Source organism: Populus nigra, chromosome 4, assembly GCF_951802175.1.
Source record: "Populus nigra chromosome 4, ddPopNigr1.1, whole genome shotgun sequence".
Taxonomy (NCBI): Eukaryota; Viridiplantae; Streptophyta; class Magnoliopsida; order Malpighiales; family Salicaceae; genus Populus; species Populus nigra.
This window is the reverse complement of record NC_084855.1, coordinates 20,893,811-20,912,469: the sequence shown is the minus strand read 5'-3', so window position 1 is coordinate 20,912,469 and position 18,659 is coordinate 20,893,811. Positions and strand designations below refer to the sequence as shown.

The window sequence follows — 18,659 nt, the reverse complement described above, 5'->3', positions numbered from 1 at the left end:
TAGTTTTTAAGACTACCATTGAATTAAATTACAAGTGCGGACACTGTGGTTGTTTGATGGTTAGGGTTAGTTATACGGCGGATCCGTTAACTAACCAATGTTAAGAAGAGATAAATATTCAGAATATAAATTGATGTTTCGTTTCCATGATCAGTTCTGATTTCTGTAGATGGATATGTGCTTGCAACCAAGGTTTGTTCTCTTGATAATTTTCTGATTTTATTAAATTTTGTTTGATAGTTTTCTGTTTTCTTTTACTTTAGCCTAGATAACGTCCAAACCCCCCCCTCAAATTGCATATCATCTAGCATAAAAATCTGACTTGAATCTTCCTCGTGGGATCAACCTCTTACTTGCTCTATACTATCTTGTGTGTTGTGTTTGAAGTTAGGGTAATTAATTTATGCGACCGCGACATCGCAACAATGGATGGATGGATGGATGGATGGCGTTCTAGAGAATCAGCTTCTCTGACTGATATTTGTTTGCATATTTGTTTCTCATGATTTACAGATGCAGTTGAAATTCTTCGTATGGTTGGATTTGGTGAGGATGTTGGATATGATGAAACTGGGAAGGCTGATACTTGTTTAGTGCTGACGCGGAATGATCCAGGCTTGCTGTCGCTTTCGAAGCCATTCCTTGAAGCATGCATGGCCTAGAAGTCCTTGAAGTGTGGATTCATACAAAATGCCCAAATTGTTTAGTGTATTCTCTGTATAAATGGTGTGTTGAGTGTATCAAATTACCTACAGGATTGTGCTCTGGATCTCTGCATTTTTCAGGTGACATAAATTGTGAATGAAGTTCTGTGTGGAATGGCCAGAATTGAATTGCACTGCTATTTTAAGATAATGCTGGATCGTTTTTATGGATTTAAAATCAGATGATGCCGCTGATCGAAACATCCTTCGTGGATTGTTAGCAACGATTGATAAGACCCAAATTTGGGAAAAACCACTACCTTACCTATGAAATATTATTGTAATGGAACAAAATCAAAATATTATCGGAATAAGTCTGAGGGGTGTAGCTCAACTGGTCAGGTTTTGGGCTTACTTCTCAGAGATTACCAATTCAAGTGTCATAAATTTTAACACTACTGGAAACTTTTATGGTCGTTAATTTCATGCCCTTACACCAAGATCCTTGATTAAGCAAATCCCTGCACTATGCTTGTCAAGTAACCATCATTCTGATCTGGAAGATGATTTTAACTGTCAGAACAAGAAAACAAGAAAGTTTACTAATGTCGGGTGTTTATATTTGATTATGCTGCACCCATGTTCTTTCAAACGGGTGGTCAAATATTTGAACTTGATCAAGAGTTCTCTTTTTTCATTAATATTAAGGGAAACAATACAAATTCAGCTAAATAAGGAGAATTTTGCAATCATTTTCATTAACAAAATATGGATACATCATTAATTGTCATCTACTTTTAGATGATATTCTGTAATTTTAAAGAAAAAATTATTTCTTCAATGTGCAAAGTTATGGATGAGCTTATTCACCAGTGATAAAATTGCCTTGACGATAAGCTGATCAAGTGAAGGTTACCCCTTTCTTCAGCAGTGAAAAAATGTTGCAAGAAGCCGCGGAGAACACAATTTTATCATCACCCATGTAAATGATGAAAACTCTACTTTTGAAATTAACGCTCTTGTATAAACTCATGAATAACGAAGAAAGGCACAAGCCAAAACTCAAACCAAAAGTATAATTTTTAGTTTCAACTTTTGGGACCTGCACTCTTGCAAGCTCACTTGACGCTCATATTTAATCAGGGAGGGCATTAGAGATTCATGAATCCATTGATATATCTGCTGCACCATTAGGGTTCGGCAAATTGGTACCAAAGGAGCTTTCTGATAGACTGTTCTGGGGATGAGCAGCCCCAAACTGGAATTCTTGTGGAGGAATTCTAGAGGACGCGTGAAATTTGACGGAGTACCAACGCCATTAAACACGGTGACAGGAACTGGATCATTTGCCTTTGGGAAGCCAGAGCTTAAAGATGGCACACCTACAGGAGGGAAGAATTCATAAAATCTTCTGTTCATGCTCCTGCAACTGCTGGTAGACAGCTAGAATTCATTAAAAAAAAAAACTGGAAGTGGCACTGTTCTGTAGACATAAATACAGCAGTTCTAAACTCGGTAGTCTTGAGTGCTAACTAGAAATACTGAATCATAATTTGAACAATATAATATCGATAGTAAAAGCAATTGTTTTACCCTTTAAAGGTGCTAGCAGATCAGCATCAAGGCGAACACACCTTGAGCGAGATCAACAGATGGTCTACGCTCTTTCACCCACTTGTTGCAAGCCTCCATCCTCTGGACTTCATCAAGCAAGCCATTACAATAGCTGGAGATCTGTCAGAAAGAACAAGATTAAGATTTCCATGAACAAGATAACAAAATACATTGCTGATCCCCCAAAGCACATGCCAAGAACGGACAATGGCCCCAAGATGTAATGTGAAATGGCGCAGAGTGAAGGCTCAACTAGGATAGATGGGTACATGTGTGTGGGATTTTTTTATTTCTATATTTTATTTATAGAAAAAAAATTAGATATTATAAACTATTCATCAAATTATAGATATTTATTAAATTAGATATACATTATCTATTATTATTTATTAATCAATAAAAAATAAAATAGTTAATATTTATTTGTATATTAAATGATAAATATTATTTTTATAAATGTGTTTTATGTCAATATTAAAAGTATGTATATATTATATTGTATTAAAAAAATATAAAAATTTTATAAATATATTTATATAATATAAATATATATTTTAATTTAGTTTCGGACAAGTTTCGTGTTAGGTTTGATAATATTTATACTCTATTCATTATTCATCAAGTCTAAAAACTTCCTACATATTAGATCATGGATTGATATCTACCATATTCAGATTAAATCAACATATCATTGGTTTTACTTTTCAATTTCCCCCAAACAAGAAAGGAATAAAGATAACAAACACAGTTTGCAGAAAAAACTCAAACCTATTTTTCACACAGACATGCAATGGACAAGAACACGGGCCTTGTCCTTCTCACATTGCTCTGCAAAAAACAAGCCTGTGGCATTTATAGACACAGACGCTGATGCAAGGTCGAAATGAAGTGAAGCAGAGACTTGCTATGAGCTCCAAACAATTTCACAGCCATATGTAAAGAGAAGTAATTAACACCACAGGCACATGGCATAAACCTTTTAATGCATTTACCAGTGCAATTTCTCAACAGCGCAAGGAAACACGCAGTTTCTAGTTCTTGTGATATCAAGTCAAATAATTATAGGCTTCAAGAAGTAAATAATTGGAAAGAAAGGAAGTCATTTTGACGAAATAGTGAAACTAACAAATCCCAACTGGTAATTCCATCAACTCCGACTCACCTAAAAATTGAATTGCAGTAAAACAGTTTTATAATAAATTTGTGGTTGATGCTCACATATAAGCCCAAGTGTCGCCGATTCAAAAGCTGGGAGAGATGACAAAAACAAAATAAACAAACACAGGCAATTGCCGTCTGTGTTTTACTTTTTTTCAGGGTAAATAAAGCAAGGCCAAGCGCTAGGCCTGGTTTTTTATTTTATTTGTAAAATTTTTAAAAAATTATTTTGTATATGATATGAAAATAATAATAATAATAATAATACTAGTAATAAATTGTTTATGAAAATTCCATTCAAATTGTTTTTTTCTATTTTTAGAGTTTTTAAGTAGATTTTGAACATAATTTTACATTTATGATTCTTTAGCTTTCAATCAGATAAAATATAGACATACTATTTTGATATCTTTTGTTAACTTATTGTAATAATCATAAAATATTTTATTTAACATATTCTAGTGAGAAACCTTGTGTTTGCTAAAATAAACATGAGATTCATTAATAAAAAAACATATCTTAATAAAATAAATCAAAATTACTATGTTTTTAGGTTTAATAATAATACTATGAAATTTTTTAGACCGTTTAAAAATTTTTGATCTTATAGAGTGGCATAAAACTAGTTAACAAAACAATAAAAGATATGATGAAATCATTATTCACCATGCTATTATTCATACAAAAATAAATTACTACAGAGATTTTTTTTCCTATCATTATACCTTTTTTTCTCAATTCAAGTAAATTTACTAAGAAAGGGCAAGATTCATAATTAGAGAACCAAAATAAATAAAGGTGAATAAAAGGGGTGATTGTTTTCAAACTTTGGGTGAATAGTTTAATTTAGTCCTCATACTTTATAAATTATAAAATATAGATCCCTCCTAATTTCCAAAAATCAATTTTGATCCCAAATTTATTTATTTTTTTGGTTTTTGGTTTAAGAGGAGAGAGAGAAAGTGGTTGGATTTCTATGATAAAAAGAGAAAATCATGATTGACATCAATTACAACCATGAAAATATAAGATTTTGGTGTCAATGACTTCTATTCGATAAGAAAAGTTTATTCTAGGTGTTTTTTCTCCTTTAACCTTGCTTGATGTGGTAGATTTGAGATCGGTAAAAATTTTGATCTCGAGTTGATTTAAAGTGTTTAGAGTGATTTTTTAGGTTTTTTAAAGTAATAAATAAGTTTTTAAAATTATTTAGATTAATTTTTAGGTGTTTTTAAGTGTAAAACACCCCTACAGAGAGCAGGTAATATGTTATTTACTTTTAAATAAAAATTAAAGGAAGATAGCAAGTTGTCTACCCCATTAATAAAAAGAAAAAAAAAAAGAGATACACCATCATTCCCCTCATAAGAAAAACAAAAATATAAATAAAAAGGTCTCAGTGCTTGGGCTGCTACATGCCTACAAAGCTAGGCCATCTGCCCGGAGATCCAGCCTAGGCAATCCAACATTTTTTTTATTAATTTTTTAAATTAATATGATCTTTAATTTTTATTGATTTTATTTTTTTAAAAAAAAATTACCCTTTAATATTTTATTATTTTTAATTTAATAATATAATTTGTTTTAGTTTTGATATTTTTTAATTTATCATGATTTCAAATAAATGCTTCAATATCATAAATTTAGCTAGTTAATTTTAATTAGTTAAAAATTAATTTTCATAATTTATTTCATTGTATAAATAATTTTTATTTATTTAATTGATACATATATAAAATTTTTAATTTTTAATTAATATATTTTTTATGTAAAAAAAAACACGTAAATGCTTACATATTCATTTGGTACAGCTCAAGCAGGCGGTGGGATAGATAATCGTCCAAGGAATTATTGTATTCTTTCACGTTATTTTTTAGAACTTGAACTGCGCTTTGCTTGTGGACTGTTTGTTAATTTGACCTTGGAAAAGAAAACAATTGATATCAATTAAAGTAATTATATCTGAAAGTGTTTAAAAACATATTCGAAACCGTCATTTACAAAAAGAAAAAAAATTAATGGTCCAAACCTTTTAGGGAAACTACATCATTTTTTTAACTCTTTTTTTTTTTTTGACAAAAATGGTCTTCTTCTTGTAATTATAAGATCAACTTGATCTCTACGAAGAAGTTAATGTAAAATTGTTTTTTAAAAGTATTTTTTAATTAAAAATATATTAAAATTATGTATTTATATAAATACTTAAAAAATATTAAGTTGATATTATTTGGAGAAAAAATAATTTTAAAAATACTTTGAAAAACATATTGTAATGCATAAACAAATATTTATTAATCCTATCTAAAATCAGCTAGTAAGTTATTGAATTAACATATATTTCAAGTTTTTTTTAATATCTCAAATAATATTATTTTAATAAAAAAAATTAATTCGATGTAAACTCAATATAAACTTTGCTCAAAATAAGTTAGACATCAGATTAATCAAACTGAGTTCAACTATATTTCTTCAAACATGAGATATAGCTTAGGGGGTTGCTGTATCTTTTTAATGAAATAACAACATTTCCTATATGACCTTACTTGAAGCTCAAAGCATGTAAATTATAAAAATTATTTTCTGAATTTTAAATTATGAATCAATTGATTATCAACATGAACTTCGAAATACACAATTAATAAAGTTTTAGTCTAGCGATTAAGACATTGTTATATTTCTATAAGAATAAGAACACAAATTCAATCCTTAAAAAACGTATTTATTGGGAGGAGTAGTCACGAACCTTAAACGGGACTAATCTCATCCTTTAAAAAAATATAAGAATATCCAGGTAAGAAAAAAAAATTTTAAATATATATATATATATATGATTGTAAGAAAGGAAGTTTTTTTTTTTGTTACTAAATGAGAGTAAAACAAATTCCATTTTTTAACATAAATAAGATGGCATATACTTTTCAACTGATCATTTAATAGTTTTAGAAGATGAACTAAATTCATCTAATAATTTTCTTAATATTTAACATTTAATTACTTTCGCAAATAATCTTAAAAAACATATTAATACTTTTCCATTCAACATTAAAAGTATATTTGATAGTGTAGTTAAATGTTAATAATATTTGATATTTAACATTTATATTGAAATACATGTCAATAATATTTTTTTTATTTATTAAAAATTATTTTTGACATCAGCGCATCAAAATAATCTAAAATATATTAAATTTTAATAAAAAAATTTGAATTTTTTGTATTCTAAATGTAAATACTCGTTAATAATATAGATTTTATTTGATATGAATTTTGTAAAATAATTATTTCTTAAAACTTCTGAGTTAAGAAAATAAAAAAAAATATATGGTTGGAAATAAATTTCGACTTTAATGAAAAATTGTTTAAAAGAAGGAAACAAAAAAATGAATTTTTAACTTCTGAATTATACTACTTATCTTTATAAAAATATAATATAAATACAATTTTATTAAATATACTTCTAACTTAATTCATTTTGTCGAGTCATTTTCTCCTTCAAATTTTGATGCAAATAATGATTTTAGATTTGAGAGCATTTCAAGATTACCCAGAAAAAAAAAAAATTGAGACGTCGCTGTCAATCATTCTTGCCAAAGCCAAGCACAGCAGAGCAGCGCATCTCCAGAACTGGTACTGAGACCAAAGCTAAAAGAAAGCAAAGTCCATGGCCAGCTCTTCTCGTTGGCGTCGATTATTATCATCATCTCCCTTTCGCTACCAACTGACTCGTCGTCATTTTTCCTCCTTTGGCCCTCCTCCACCAGTCACTCCTCGCCGAGTAGTCGTCACCGGTATAGGCATGGTGACCCCTCTTGGTTGCGGAGTGCAAACGACGTGGAAGCGCTTGATAGAGGGAGAATGTGGTGTTCGGGCAATAACACCAGAGGATCTCAAAATGAATTCTTCTTTCGATAGAGAGACTCAGCTGTACACTTTTGATCAGCTTACCTCTAAAGTTGCTGCTGTCGTTCCTTGCGGCACCAAAACTGGCGAATTCAATGCGGATTTATGGCTTAATTCTAAGGTGCCCGTCAAGTTTCCTTCTTTTCTTTTCCCCTCAATTTTGCACTCTCTCTTCTGTTTTGATTTGATTTTATGGTTTTCAGGAGCATCGATCAGTTGCAAGGTTTATAGGCTATGCGCTGTGTGCTGCTGATGAAGCTCTTAAAGATGCAAAATGGGCGCCCACTGAGCAGGAACAGAAGGAAAGAACGGTACTTGTTTTTTATTGTTGGAGTATATACTGTTTGATAATTCTGTGGATAGGATAAAAATGTTTTCTTATTTCCTGATTCTTTGATGATATATATTTTCTTTAACGTGAAGAATACCAGGGTGTCTCTATTGGTGGGGGGATTGGAAGCATAACTGATGTGCTGGAAGCCTCGCAACTGATTTGTGAGAAGGTAATTTATGTTCCTGCCTACGTAGTCAGAAATGAAGAAAAAGCATTTAACCTTATGTTTTCTGTATAATTGTGGTCATGTTATGGCAACTTCTCTTTGTCATCAGTTATCCTTGTAAGTGATCTATGCCTCTTGAAACAATTAACCTGATACCGAGGCTTTCTCAATGCAGCGACTTCGTCGGCTTAGTCCATTTTTCATCCCACGGATATTGATCAACATGGCATCTGGTCATGTGAGCATGAAATATGGATTCCAGGTGTGTATTTAACTTCCATGTCTAATATTATTGATAAATGAAACCTATGACTTCCTTATGAGAACATGTCTTGCTGTTTGTTGGTGGACCAATGAAAACTTGTTAGTTGGTGCTTCGCCTCTTAGATCTAGTAGGTTCTTTGGCAGATTACGTGGGAGAATCGTACTTAGGGTTGAGGTTCAAGATAGACCTAAAATTTTGCAAGTTGTATTTGAAGGTAATTAGACAATGGTGGGGCATTCTTTAGGGTTATGAATATGAGAGGTTGGATTCAATAGATAAGGAAGAATGGCGAATCGATTCGAGTCGTGTGCTTAGTGATGGTCAATTCTCCTTATAAGTTTTCAGCTTGTTTATTTTTCAGCTCAATGTACCAATCAATATTGTTGTTGGAGATTTGAACAAAATGAAGTCCTCAATTATGTGTAAAGTAACATGTTGGCTACAGTCAGTTTTTTTTTTTACTGGATACAGGGACCAAACCATGCTGCTGTGACAGCTTGTGCTACTGGAGCACATTCTATTGGCGATGCTGCAAGGATGATTCAATTTGGGGATTCAAACGTTATGGTGGCTGGAGGGACAGAGTCCAGCATAGATGCTTTATCTATAGCAGGATTTTGTAGGTAATTTGCTCTACCAAGTTTTATGCCTTCTCTGAATGCAGACTATCACTTAGAGCTTTATAATAGTGCAATTTCTTGTTTGGTACTGAAATCTTTCACATATATATATAAAGAATAATGCAATTTATTGAATCAAATTTCTATTTTGCAGATAAATTTATTTGAAGAAATTTTATGCCTTCTCTGAATGCATGTTACTCAGAGCATTATTAATAATTTGCTTTTTGGTAGGGTAAAGTAGCATTATTTGAGACATGGTGAAATTACAGGCACTGTTAAAAGAGTGAAGGTTTGACCAGAAACCTCCTCCATGTTCCAGAAAATATTACTGAGATCCCTCTTTATACCCAAAATGCCCATAATTTTTGTAAATTACAAAGGACTTTTGGGAGTAAAACTGCAGTATTTTCCTAAAAATGGAGGTTTCTATTAAACCTTCAAATTCTTAGGTGATGCCTGCAATTTCCTCAGGGGTTTTACTGTAGTTTATTATTTTTTTGTGGTTAAGGGTCACAAATCTTGATCATAAGCTCCCATGAAACTTGATTGCAAGTTTGAGGCTTGAGAGCAGTTACTTTATGCAAAAATTCCAGACTGCTTTGGATTTCCTGTCCTAGGATCATAACTAGATCCCTTATGACGTTGCTTACCATACTGCAAGTAGAAACCAACAGCAAGCAAGTTAAGCTTTGGAAATGAGCACTATAATACCTGTTTTAGCATCCAATCATCAAAGGGATGGGTTTGGCATCATCTTGATGTTTATGGGCTTATGCTACTTCTCTATACCTCACCTTGAAAATGCAGTTAGATAATCAATTCTTAGAGTAGATCTGTCACCAGATAAAGTCTTCTTGATGGAGCTATGCTCAGCTTCCTTTCTTGTGTCATTCATCACATTTACCAAGTTTCTTAGCTGGTAACTTTGTCATGTTTAATTCCAGATCAAGGGCATTAACCACAAAGCACAATTCCATGCCTCGAGAAGCTTCTCGACCTTTTGATTGTGATCGGGATGGATTTGTGTAAGCACATTTTCATAACTTTCGATTTTCATTTTTTCACACATGTTCTTTCTTGTTCTCACTCCCATCTTATGCTTTGAGCTCAGCATAGGTGAAGGTTCTGGAGTCTTGGTTTTAGAAGTACGTTGACTTGTTTCTCTATTTACTTTTCAACATATGAATTTTTTCAATTTGATGAGTTGAGTCATGACTATGACATTCATGATCTTTTCTCCTTTTACCTTGCAAAGGAACTTGAGCATGCAAAAGAACGAGGAGCAAAAATTTATGCAGAGATTCGCGGCTACGGGATGTCAGGTTTGGGGGGAAAAGTCGTAAATCTTTCGATACTCGTTTTTAGTAGATATTTTCATTTATGGTGATGTTGATATTGTCTAGGTGATGCATATCACATTACTCAACCACATAATGATGGAAGGGGAGCTGTTCTGGCAATGACACGTGCCTTGAAACAGGTAATTAAGATATGTGGGCTTTGACTTGTTTGTCCACTGTACATTAGTTGTCAAAATGTTTGCAATCTTGTTGAAAAGGTATCATTACCTGAGATGCAGACTACATCAAGGTGCAAAATGTCCAATGCCTAGTGTTTAAATTGTTAGATCAACTTTTATACTATGCTAATTACTTGGCTCCTTGCTTAGCAAATTCTTTCTAATAGTGTTAATTTTTTTAATACCACCATTCTGATGGAAAACGTTGTTTGCTTTTACTTCCCTGATTTTTTGTCAATGACAGTCTGGTCTTCATTCCAATCAAGTGGATTACATAAATGCCCATGCTACATCTACACCTTTGGGTAAGTCTTATGGACAGACCTTATCACATTGCTTCCCTTTCAATTTATCAATTTGCATCTCTAGAATGTCAATTTGTGTTATGACTTGTGTATCTGTGGTCCATGCTGAAATATCTCAGGCGATGCTGTAGAAGCCATTGCCATCAAAACTGTGTTCTCTGATCATGCAATATCAGGTGCTTTGGCATTCTCTTCCACAAAGGTAAACATTAAGTTTCAAATCAGATTTACATTTTGAGAAGGACAAGAACAGTGTGAGTTGGCATTAGCTAATTGATCCAGGCACTGTCACTCACACTGTATGAGGACTTAAGTATTTAGAATAGAGTTCCATTGTCAAAGCTAATACTCGATGAAGCATGCACTACTGAAAATGGTGCTTGTAATTGAACTTCTTAACTTATGCATATTTGTAAATCTTATGTGAATAGTTCTCACTTGTGTTCACAACCCTTATTTCATTCTTGCATCACTGCATGCTGAGAAGTAACGTCCACTTGCTTTAGAGATGAGCTTGAAGAGGTGTGGTCTTGAATAGGGCTGATACTGGAATAACGTGGGTTATGAATGAGGAATTATACCCTGCTATCTTGAAGAAAGGGAATTATATCTCATCCTTGATTGAAGCATGCATGCTAGTTGCAGATTTTTTTCTGATGCCTTTTATCTTTAGAGAACAAAATTCGTTCTTGTTTCTTGTCAACAGCCAGTTCTCATGATGGTTTTGTTTGTGTGATTTATATTAACTTCAGGGTGCCATTGGCCATCTACTAGGAGCTGCTGGTGCTGTTGAAGCCATATTTGCAATTTTAGCTGTGCATCATGTAAGTATTTCATATGGCCTGCTTGCTCCTTTAATGAGAACCAGCTGAAACACCCTTACCATAAGAGAGTCAGATTCATAATATCTAGGCTTTTGAAAATGGCAATAAAGAGCTGTTTGTATTTGTACATGCCTTCTCCTATGTGATTTTATATTGAATGATCCAGCAAACTGACAACATGTCTCGCAAACTTAAAAGTAAAAAAGCTAAACCTATATGGCTGACTATGGAGGTTTGCATATATGGCTTTCCTGTCCATTGCCTGCTCTTCTTATACAGCAGCTATAAATTCACTTGGCTTCCTTGTATTCTTTAACTTTATAGTTGAGAGGTTTTGCAATCACAACAGAATGTTTTCTGTGGGTGTTTCAGGGAATTGCACCATTGACTCTTAACCTCAATAAACCAGATCCCCTCTTCAAAGACAATTTTATGCCATTGACTGCATCGAAAGAGATGCCGGTAAGAGCAGCTTTGTCGAATTCTTTTGGCTTCGGAGGAACAAATGCATCTCTACTTTTCACCTCTGTGTAAGACAGATTGATTGGTTCTGCACTCATGATCTGGCATCAGAACTGCTGGCATGAAAAGTATGTTTCTCCAATTAGTAACTAAATCTGCATCATCTGCGGTTTCTAGATATGGAGTCAACGAAATGAAATGGTGGGCATAAACTTTAAATTTACTCTTTCAACTCTTCATGGACGTTGGAATAATGATCAATTTTTTTTTAAATCAAGCCAAAAATGAAGTTTTGCTAGAAGAGCTGACCAGAGATAACTGCAGGAAAAGATATGAAGGTTGTTTTCTGGCAGAGTTTACTGAGGGTTTTGGTCGAGTTCTACATTATGCGTGATCATGTTTGCTGAAATAATTTATTTTGAGAACAGGTACATGTAGCTCATGAAAGTTTAAACAATTTAATTTTTTCCTCTAAAGGATGGCAACTGGTTGTTTTGGCATTTCACTTGGAGCGAACTAGGAGCAATATTTTGCGTTTTTGTTTGTGGAAGGAGAGGCAGTCGGTTTTGAGTTCATGTGCCTTTGATTTCTCGTTCTAAAATTTACCCTTTTTGACTCTGTTACCTTTAGCCTTATATGCAAGGAGCTTCAGGCTTGTGGATGGATCTGTGATCCTCTCTCTCAAGCTAAATGGTTTGGGTTACTGAGACTCCATTCCAGATGATGTGGCTAGGGTTTATCTGACACAGAGTCAGCGTTTTTGCTGTATCATATTTATGATAGCAGCACTGTCACCTCTATGGTTTTAAGAAAGGGGATTTCACCCTTCAGAACATATTTTGGAAGATCCTCCATTTGTACAATGCAATAAAATATCTCAGATTATAAAGCATAACCAATGGATTCAAAAAGAAACAACAGTCAAGAAAAATACTAAGAAAACTAGGAATTAGAAGAATTTAAAGAACAAACCCGAATTTAATACAACCCTAATTCAATTCAAGTGTTTGCCAATTGAAAAGAACTTAAGAACCTGGAATCAATATAGTTTCTATCAACAGGCACTCTCGATTTTCACAACTATGTTTTTTTTTTGCCTTCATAAACAAAATAACATTTGACTTTTCTCTCTTTTTTTATATATATTTTGCAAAATTCAAGTTTGATGGATTTTTTTTTTATCAATGAAGCCACAAAAAGTAAATTTAAGATAAAGCTAAAATCAAGAACATAAAAAAAAAAAAAAAACTATAAAGCTCAAATCAAGCACTCAAAAAAAATTTGAAGCCAAAATGAAGAACTCAAAAAAAACTAGGGTTTAATAATTTTTAGAGAAAATTAAACCTAACAATGAAAAACAAGACTTAAAACACTAACATAAAATAAATTTAAAAATAGATAGATCAAACTTGATTTTAGAGTCAAGATCTTATACTAATTAATATGAATTTGGATAATAAAAACCTTACAACCCACGAATAAGATTGAATCTAAACATAAAAAAGCTAAAATTAAATTCGATAAACTCGACCCATTAATTACTTAAACCAAAGTTACAAAGGTTGAACACCAATAAAAATAAATTTTTAATAAATTCTAAATAGTTCAATGAAGAACTAGTAACAAGAGATATCATCTCTAATATTATTTATGAAATCAATGAATTGTTATCTTTACAAACTAAAGAAAGTGTTTAAAGTTGAGCACTATTAGAATATTAGGTTGCAATTAAAACTCAAATATAAACTAGTTTAAGATTATTTTACAATAAAATAACAAATCTCAAGTCTTAATAAATAAAGTTTAAATTGCATAGTAACTTCTCGACCTTATCTAAAGACTTTTCCCAATTATTTTTTTCTATAAAATTTTAAACTTACAGAAAACATAACCTTTAAAATCTTTTGGAAACATCTCAATTTGATCCAATTATCGAATTAAAAATTATGATCGTTAACTTAAAACTATAAGTCAACCTCTAGTACATGTTAAACAACTACATCTTTTATTTAGATCATATTGATCAAGGTTTGATCTTTATTTGAACTCGACTTCATGTTTAATGTCACCTTATAAGTAATTCTCAAAGCTTGCTCAACCTAAAAGTCTTGAATGAGCTCATTGAATTTCTCTTTGATTATTTTGACTCTTGCCCTTATAATTGGTCCAATTTACATATACAATGGATTCTATGATATTGATTATTAATTCTCATTATGTTGTACGCTCATTTAAAACAAGAAAAAATAATCAGACATGTGAGTTTAGCCTTACATGCCTAGTTGTTAAACCTTTTTTTTTTTTGCCATTTATGTTTTTTCCTTTAATTTTAACTATAATTTATTAAAATAAATGAATTAAAAATTTTAAAGGGTTTTTTTTTTATTAAACACCGTTGGATTTGTACTTTGTTTTTGAATAATATTATTGCATTTTTTTATAACATTAAAGCAATTTTTTTATAACTCTTCATGGTGATTTTTTGTTTCTTAAATTTTATTGGAAGGCTTTCTCGCTCATGTCTATTTTATTATCGTATAATTTAATGAAAAATAGATTCTAACAAAAGTTATTAAACCCAATTAGGTATATAATCTACATCGTAGGTTTGACGAGTTGACCTAACTGAGGCTCCGGGTTGACCCATCAGGCCAATCCAAGTTTAATAACATTGCCAAAACACTTCCTATGACAATGCTTGAGTAGTGTATTGTTCTTATATTTTTAATACATTGGTATCTAAATGATCATAATTATTTTTTTTATCAATTAAAACTTGCCTATATGATTAATATATTATATTGTTTGAAAAGCAAATATTATAGTACAATAGGCCAAAAAAAGAAGCTAATTAATGAGATAAAGTGGTTTTAATTAGAGAAATACATTTTCAATCCTTATTTCAAATCATCCAATATATATATATATATATATATATATATATATATATATATATTCTTATTTCTTTTGGTTTTTGTTAAATAAAGAACATAGAACAAAAAATTTATATTTTCTATTGAAAAAGAAAATAGAAAAAATGTGATTGTCTTGATCTGCATCAATGGAATGTGATTGTCATTTTAGCAAATTATTATATTTCAATGAAATTTATATTATTCCTTTGCTTACAAAAGAATATGTTTATATAATTAAAAATAATAATTTAAGAGCTCTTCATAATATGATTTCGAGCATCTTGATCTGCATTAATCTTTTAGCTTTAATAATTTTTCTTAATATTTATTAATGTATGTGGTTGTTTATATTTTATTGAATACATGTATCAAATTTTTAGTTTGCAATTAATTGTTTTCTTGATACTAAAGAAAAGAACATGTTGACAATGCTTTCATATATTATTTTTATGTTTAAAAATAATTTTAATCGAGTATGCAGCATGGTCTTAACCAACTAGCCAGTAACATCCTAAACAACAACCACGTTATTCATTTTATCTTAAATAAATGATTACAAACTTTTATAAAATTATTTAATGAACAAAAAAATTATTTTAACTTTTTATAAATTAATGAATTGGTTCATAATTACAAATAATTAAATATTATCTCAATTAAAATAATACAATGTTAACTTAAATAAATATATATTATTTAAATCTTAAATAAACCGTTTCCAAGTGATTATAAGCTAATAAATACTTATATTTATTATAACGTCAACTTTATCTTATTATTTCATATATTTGAAAACACTATATTTATAATGACACCATATCTGATTGATAAAAATATTTTTTATTTGAAAAAACATTGTTTCTTCAAATTTAGAGTTATTATTAACTGAAATAGTGTAATGATAGTTTTGCTCTTTTTATAAAAAAAAAAATTATTGAACTAACTATTGAGGGTAATATGATTTTTTCACAAGGCTAACTGGTTATTATTAAATTAATAAAAAATAACTTGGTCTTTTTTCATTTCTAAAGCATAGTGAAATAACTAAATTATCCTTTAAGAAAAAAAAAATTAAATTGACCTCCAAGGTTTTTTCTCTCATTTTCATGCTATTATTTAGTTATTATTATATTGACTGAAAGACAATTTTATATTTTAATAAATATAAAATATAATAAAAAAATCAAAAGTGACTAACACGTGCAATGCATGTGTCAACGTATGGGAGGTGCTCTCGGTCTTCTAATAGCGCGTGCAATGTCTCCTCGAGGCAAAAAAAAAAAAAAAACCCTCCCTCCTTGTTGTTGGAATTATTGTGATGTCCTCTTCCTACTGAGTTAGCGCTGGTGATGTTGACGAGATAGTTTATCACCGACGATGTTTTCTTTCTTTTTTCTCTCCCATCTCCTCGAAATTTATGCTAGTTATTTAAAATTTCAAAGTTGTCCTCTTATTTACAAATATTTTAATTTTAATTTTTATTCTTTTGATTTATATTTTTTGTTCTTAGTCTTTTTGTAAAGGGGATTTGTTTTCAATTTCATCATTCAATCCTAATTTGTGATATGTTATTTTTTTAATGTAGTCCTTATTCTTTTGATTTTTTTGTCTTTTTGTTAAATTTATTTCTCTTTTCAATTTCACCCTTCAATAAAAAATGTAGTTGTCCTCTAATTTATTTTTATTTTTAATTTTGATCTTTATTCTTTTAATTGGTATTTTATGTTTTAGATCCTTTTTGTATAATTGAATTCTTTTTTCAATTTTATCCTTAATATTTGATTGGTTGAGAATTGAGTCTCGTGACTTTTCTAGATAGGTTGTTTTTAGTCTAATAAAATGGGTCATAGGTTTTAAAAGTTAACGTGAGTTGACTTCATTTTTGTTTTTACTTATTTTCACTCCAGCTTTCATCATTCGTATTTTTTTTTTAAAAAGAGACTTTGCGATTTTTTTATTGAATTATCCTAATTTCATTACCTTAGTTGTGGGTTTGGAGGATTAATCGGGTTGACTCGACCCATATTACTTGGGTTATACATTTATCATGCTAACTCGGATTGACTCGGATCGACTCGGATCATTTTTTTAATCTAATTTCATTATTTTATATTTAATTGGTTAGGAATTGAGCTACATCATTTTTTTTTTCTTTTGGAGAAAAAGGCTTTGTTCTCCCATGATATCGTGAACATTTTATTTTTGTTTTATTTAGTCCAATTGTTGTTGTTGCTTTTTTTTTATTATTTTCTTCTTATCATTTAATTAAAATAAAACCAACTTATTTGATCCAATTAGATCTATAATTCAATTCAAGGGTTTTTCTTTCTTTTTTAAAACGTAATGTGAACCTCGTGATCACGTAACCTACAATCAAGACTGAAATCTGATCTTGGAAAGCTGAAATAGGTCTAATAAGAGTGTAATACAATGAAAACCCGTCCTAATACACCAACACTATTGGAATGAAGTCAAATGATGTCACGAAACCAGATAATCTTCGATAAGTTAGATTCAGCTTGTTCAAGAACCAAAGAATGCAAGAATCTCTCTAACATGTTAAACTGAAAAGTTTAGAAGTATTATTAATTAGAAGTTTTGAAATTTAGGCTTACATGTGTTTAAATAGTTCTAAGAAATTAACCGTAATTGATCTACCCTTGTGGGCTAAATTGATCCACTTATAAAAACTAACCCAAAACCTTTATCAGCAAGCTCAAATCCTAATCAAAATAAGTTTTGGATCCTAGCTGAAAACAAAATATTAATTAAACCTAAACAAGCATTAGACTGTAGCTAACAAAATAAAAATAAAGCCAATAAGTCTAAGTCTTGTTTTGCCGCGAGAAGAGAAAAAGAAAACAAAACAATACAAGTTTGATATAAGATCTATTTATAACCTATGATGCTGCCCAATGATCTTATAAACCAATCTGTCATTAAATATTACCAGCTCTTCTTTTCTTGTGCAGTTAGGATGAATAAGAAATCATTGTAAGAAAAGAATTTTGAAACATTAATGAATCCTTGTCATACTTGAAAATTATATTGCAACCCATTAGAGATCCTTATAGAATTAGAAAATTCCCAGAATAAGCTACCACACCCTCGTAAAAAAAAATCCTTACAAAAAAAAAGTTCATAAGTTAAAAGAAAGTAAATAACAAAAATCGTATAACCTATACATAGAAATATATATATAAAATCTTCTTGTAAAGTTTCAACTTAATAAAATAGTTTGATTGAGAGTTATTCTCAATAACATAAAACTAAATAGCAAAGAAATTTTCATTAAAATTTAAATCTGACCTCATATAAAAAAAAACATATTTGCTGCACTCAAATGTAATTTTCTACACAAAAAAAATTAATTCAGCCCTACGCTGGTGTGCTAGAGACTCTTCTTTGTATGACACGTGAGTACAAAATCAAGTATGCAAGAGAGAAATTGCAAACGTACCAAAAAAAAAATGTTTTTCTTTGGTTTGGAAAAAAAATGAAAACCCACCGTAAGTCATTACATTTAACAATGGCAATTTGGAAATTAGATTTCCTGGCAACCAAGTTTCTTTACTCGATTCATGTCTCGGTACAAGATCTATGTTATACGTTGGGCAAATTAATTTAAATCAGTAAATAATATATAGTTTTAATTTTTTTAAAAATTAATATAATATTATTTTGATTCTTCTTAAATAAACCAAGTTTTAATCATAAAATTTGAGTTACAAGTTAATTTGCTGAGTTGATTGGATCAAGTATATATTGTATTTTTAAACCTATTCCAACTCAAATTTTTAATTAATTCGTGAGATTTGATCATGTTTAATAACTTTGTTGATTTTTTTTTTATGATTTATAATTAAAAATTATAATTTTATCCAAACTCAAATGTATTTTACCATGTAACAATTCAAAGAAATATGTTTT

At 30.4% G+C, this 18,659-nt stretch overlaps 1 protein-coding gene and 1 pseudogene across 1 annotated transcript; one reads left to right on the top strand and one right to left on the bottom strand.

Moving 5' to 3' along the window:
- Positions 1-1,803: 1,803 nt before the first annotated feature.
- Positions 1,804-3,442, bottom strand: LOC133691762 (protein-tyrosine-phosphatase IBR5-like; annotated as a pseudogene).
- A 3,489-nt stretch (positions 3,443-6,931) lies between these two features.
- LOC133691131 (3-oxoacyl-[acyl-carrier-protein] synthase, mitochondrial) lies at positions 6,932-12,364 on the top strand. Its single transcript, XM_062111473.1, has 13 exons — positions 6,932-7,437; positions 7,520-7,627; positions 7,748-7,819; positions 7,992-8,078; positions 8,553-8,704; positions 9,649-9,729; positions 9,816-9,849; positions 9,960-10,026; positions 10,108-10,184; positions 10,468-10,528; positions 10,648-10,730; positions 11,281-11,352; positions 11,725-12,364. Exons 1-13 carry the CDS (start codon positions 7,078-7,080, stop codon positions 11,884-11,886), a joined length of 1,416 nt encoding a protein of 471 aa, XP_061967457.1. The 5' UTR covers positions 6,932-7,077; the 3' UTR covers positions 11,887-12,364.
- Positions 12,365-18,659: the final 6,295 nt, after the last annotated feature.

Coding starts and splice junctions, on each gene's coding strand:
- LOC133691131 (XM_062111473.1), top strand. CDS start 7,078: ATGGCCAGCTCTTCTCGTTGGCGTCGATTATTATCATCATCTCCCTTT. Junction 7,438..7,519: donor ATTTATGGCTTAATTCTAAG/GTGCCCGTCAAG, acceptor TATGGTTTTCAG/GAGCATCGATCAGTTGCAAG. Junction 11,353..11,724: donor CAATTTTAGCTGTGCATCAT/GTAAGTATTTCA, acceptor TGGGTGTTTCAG/GGAATTGCACCATTGACTCT.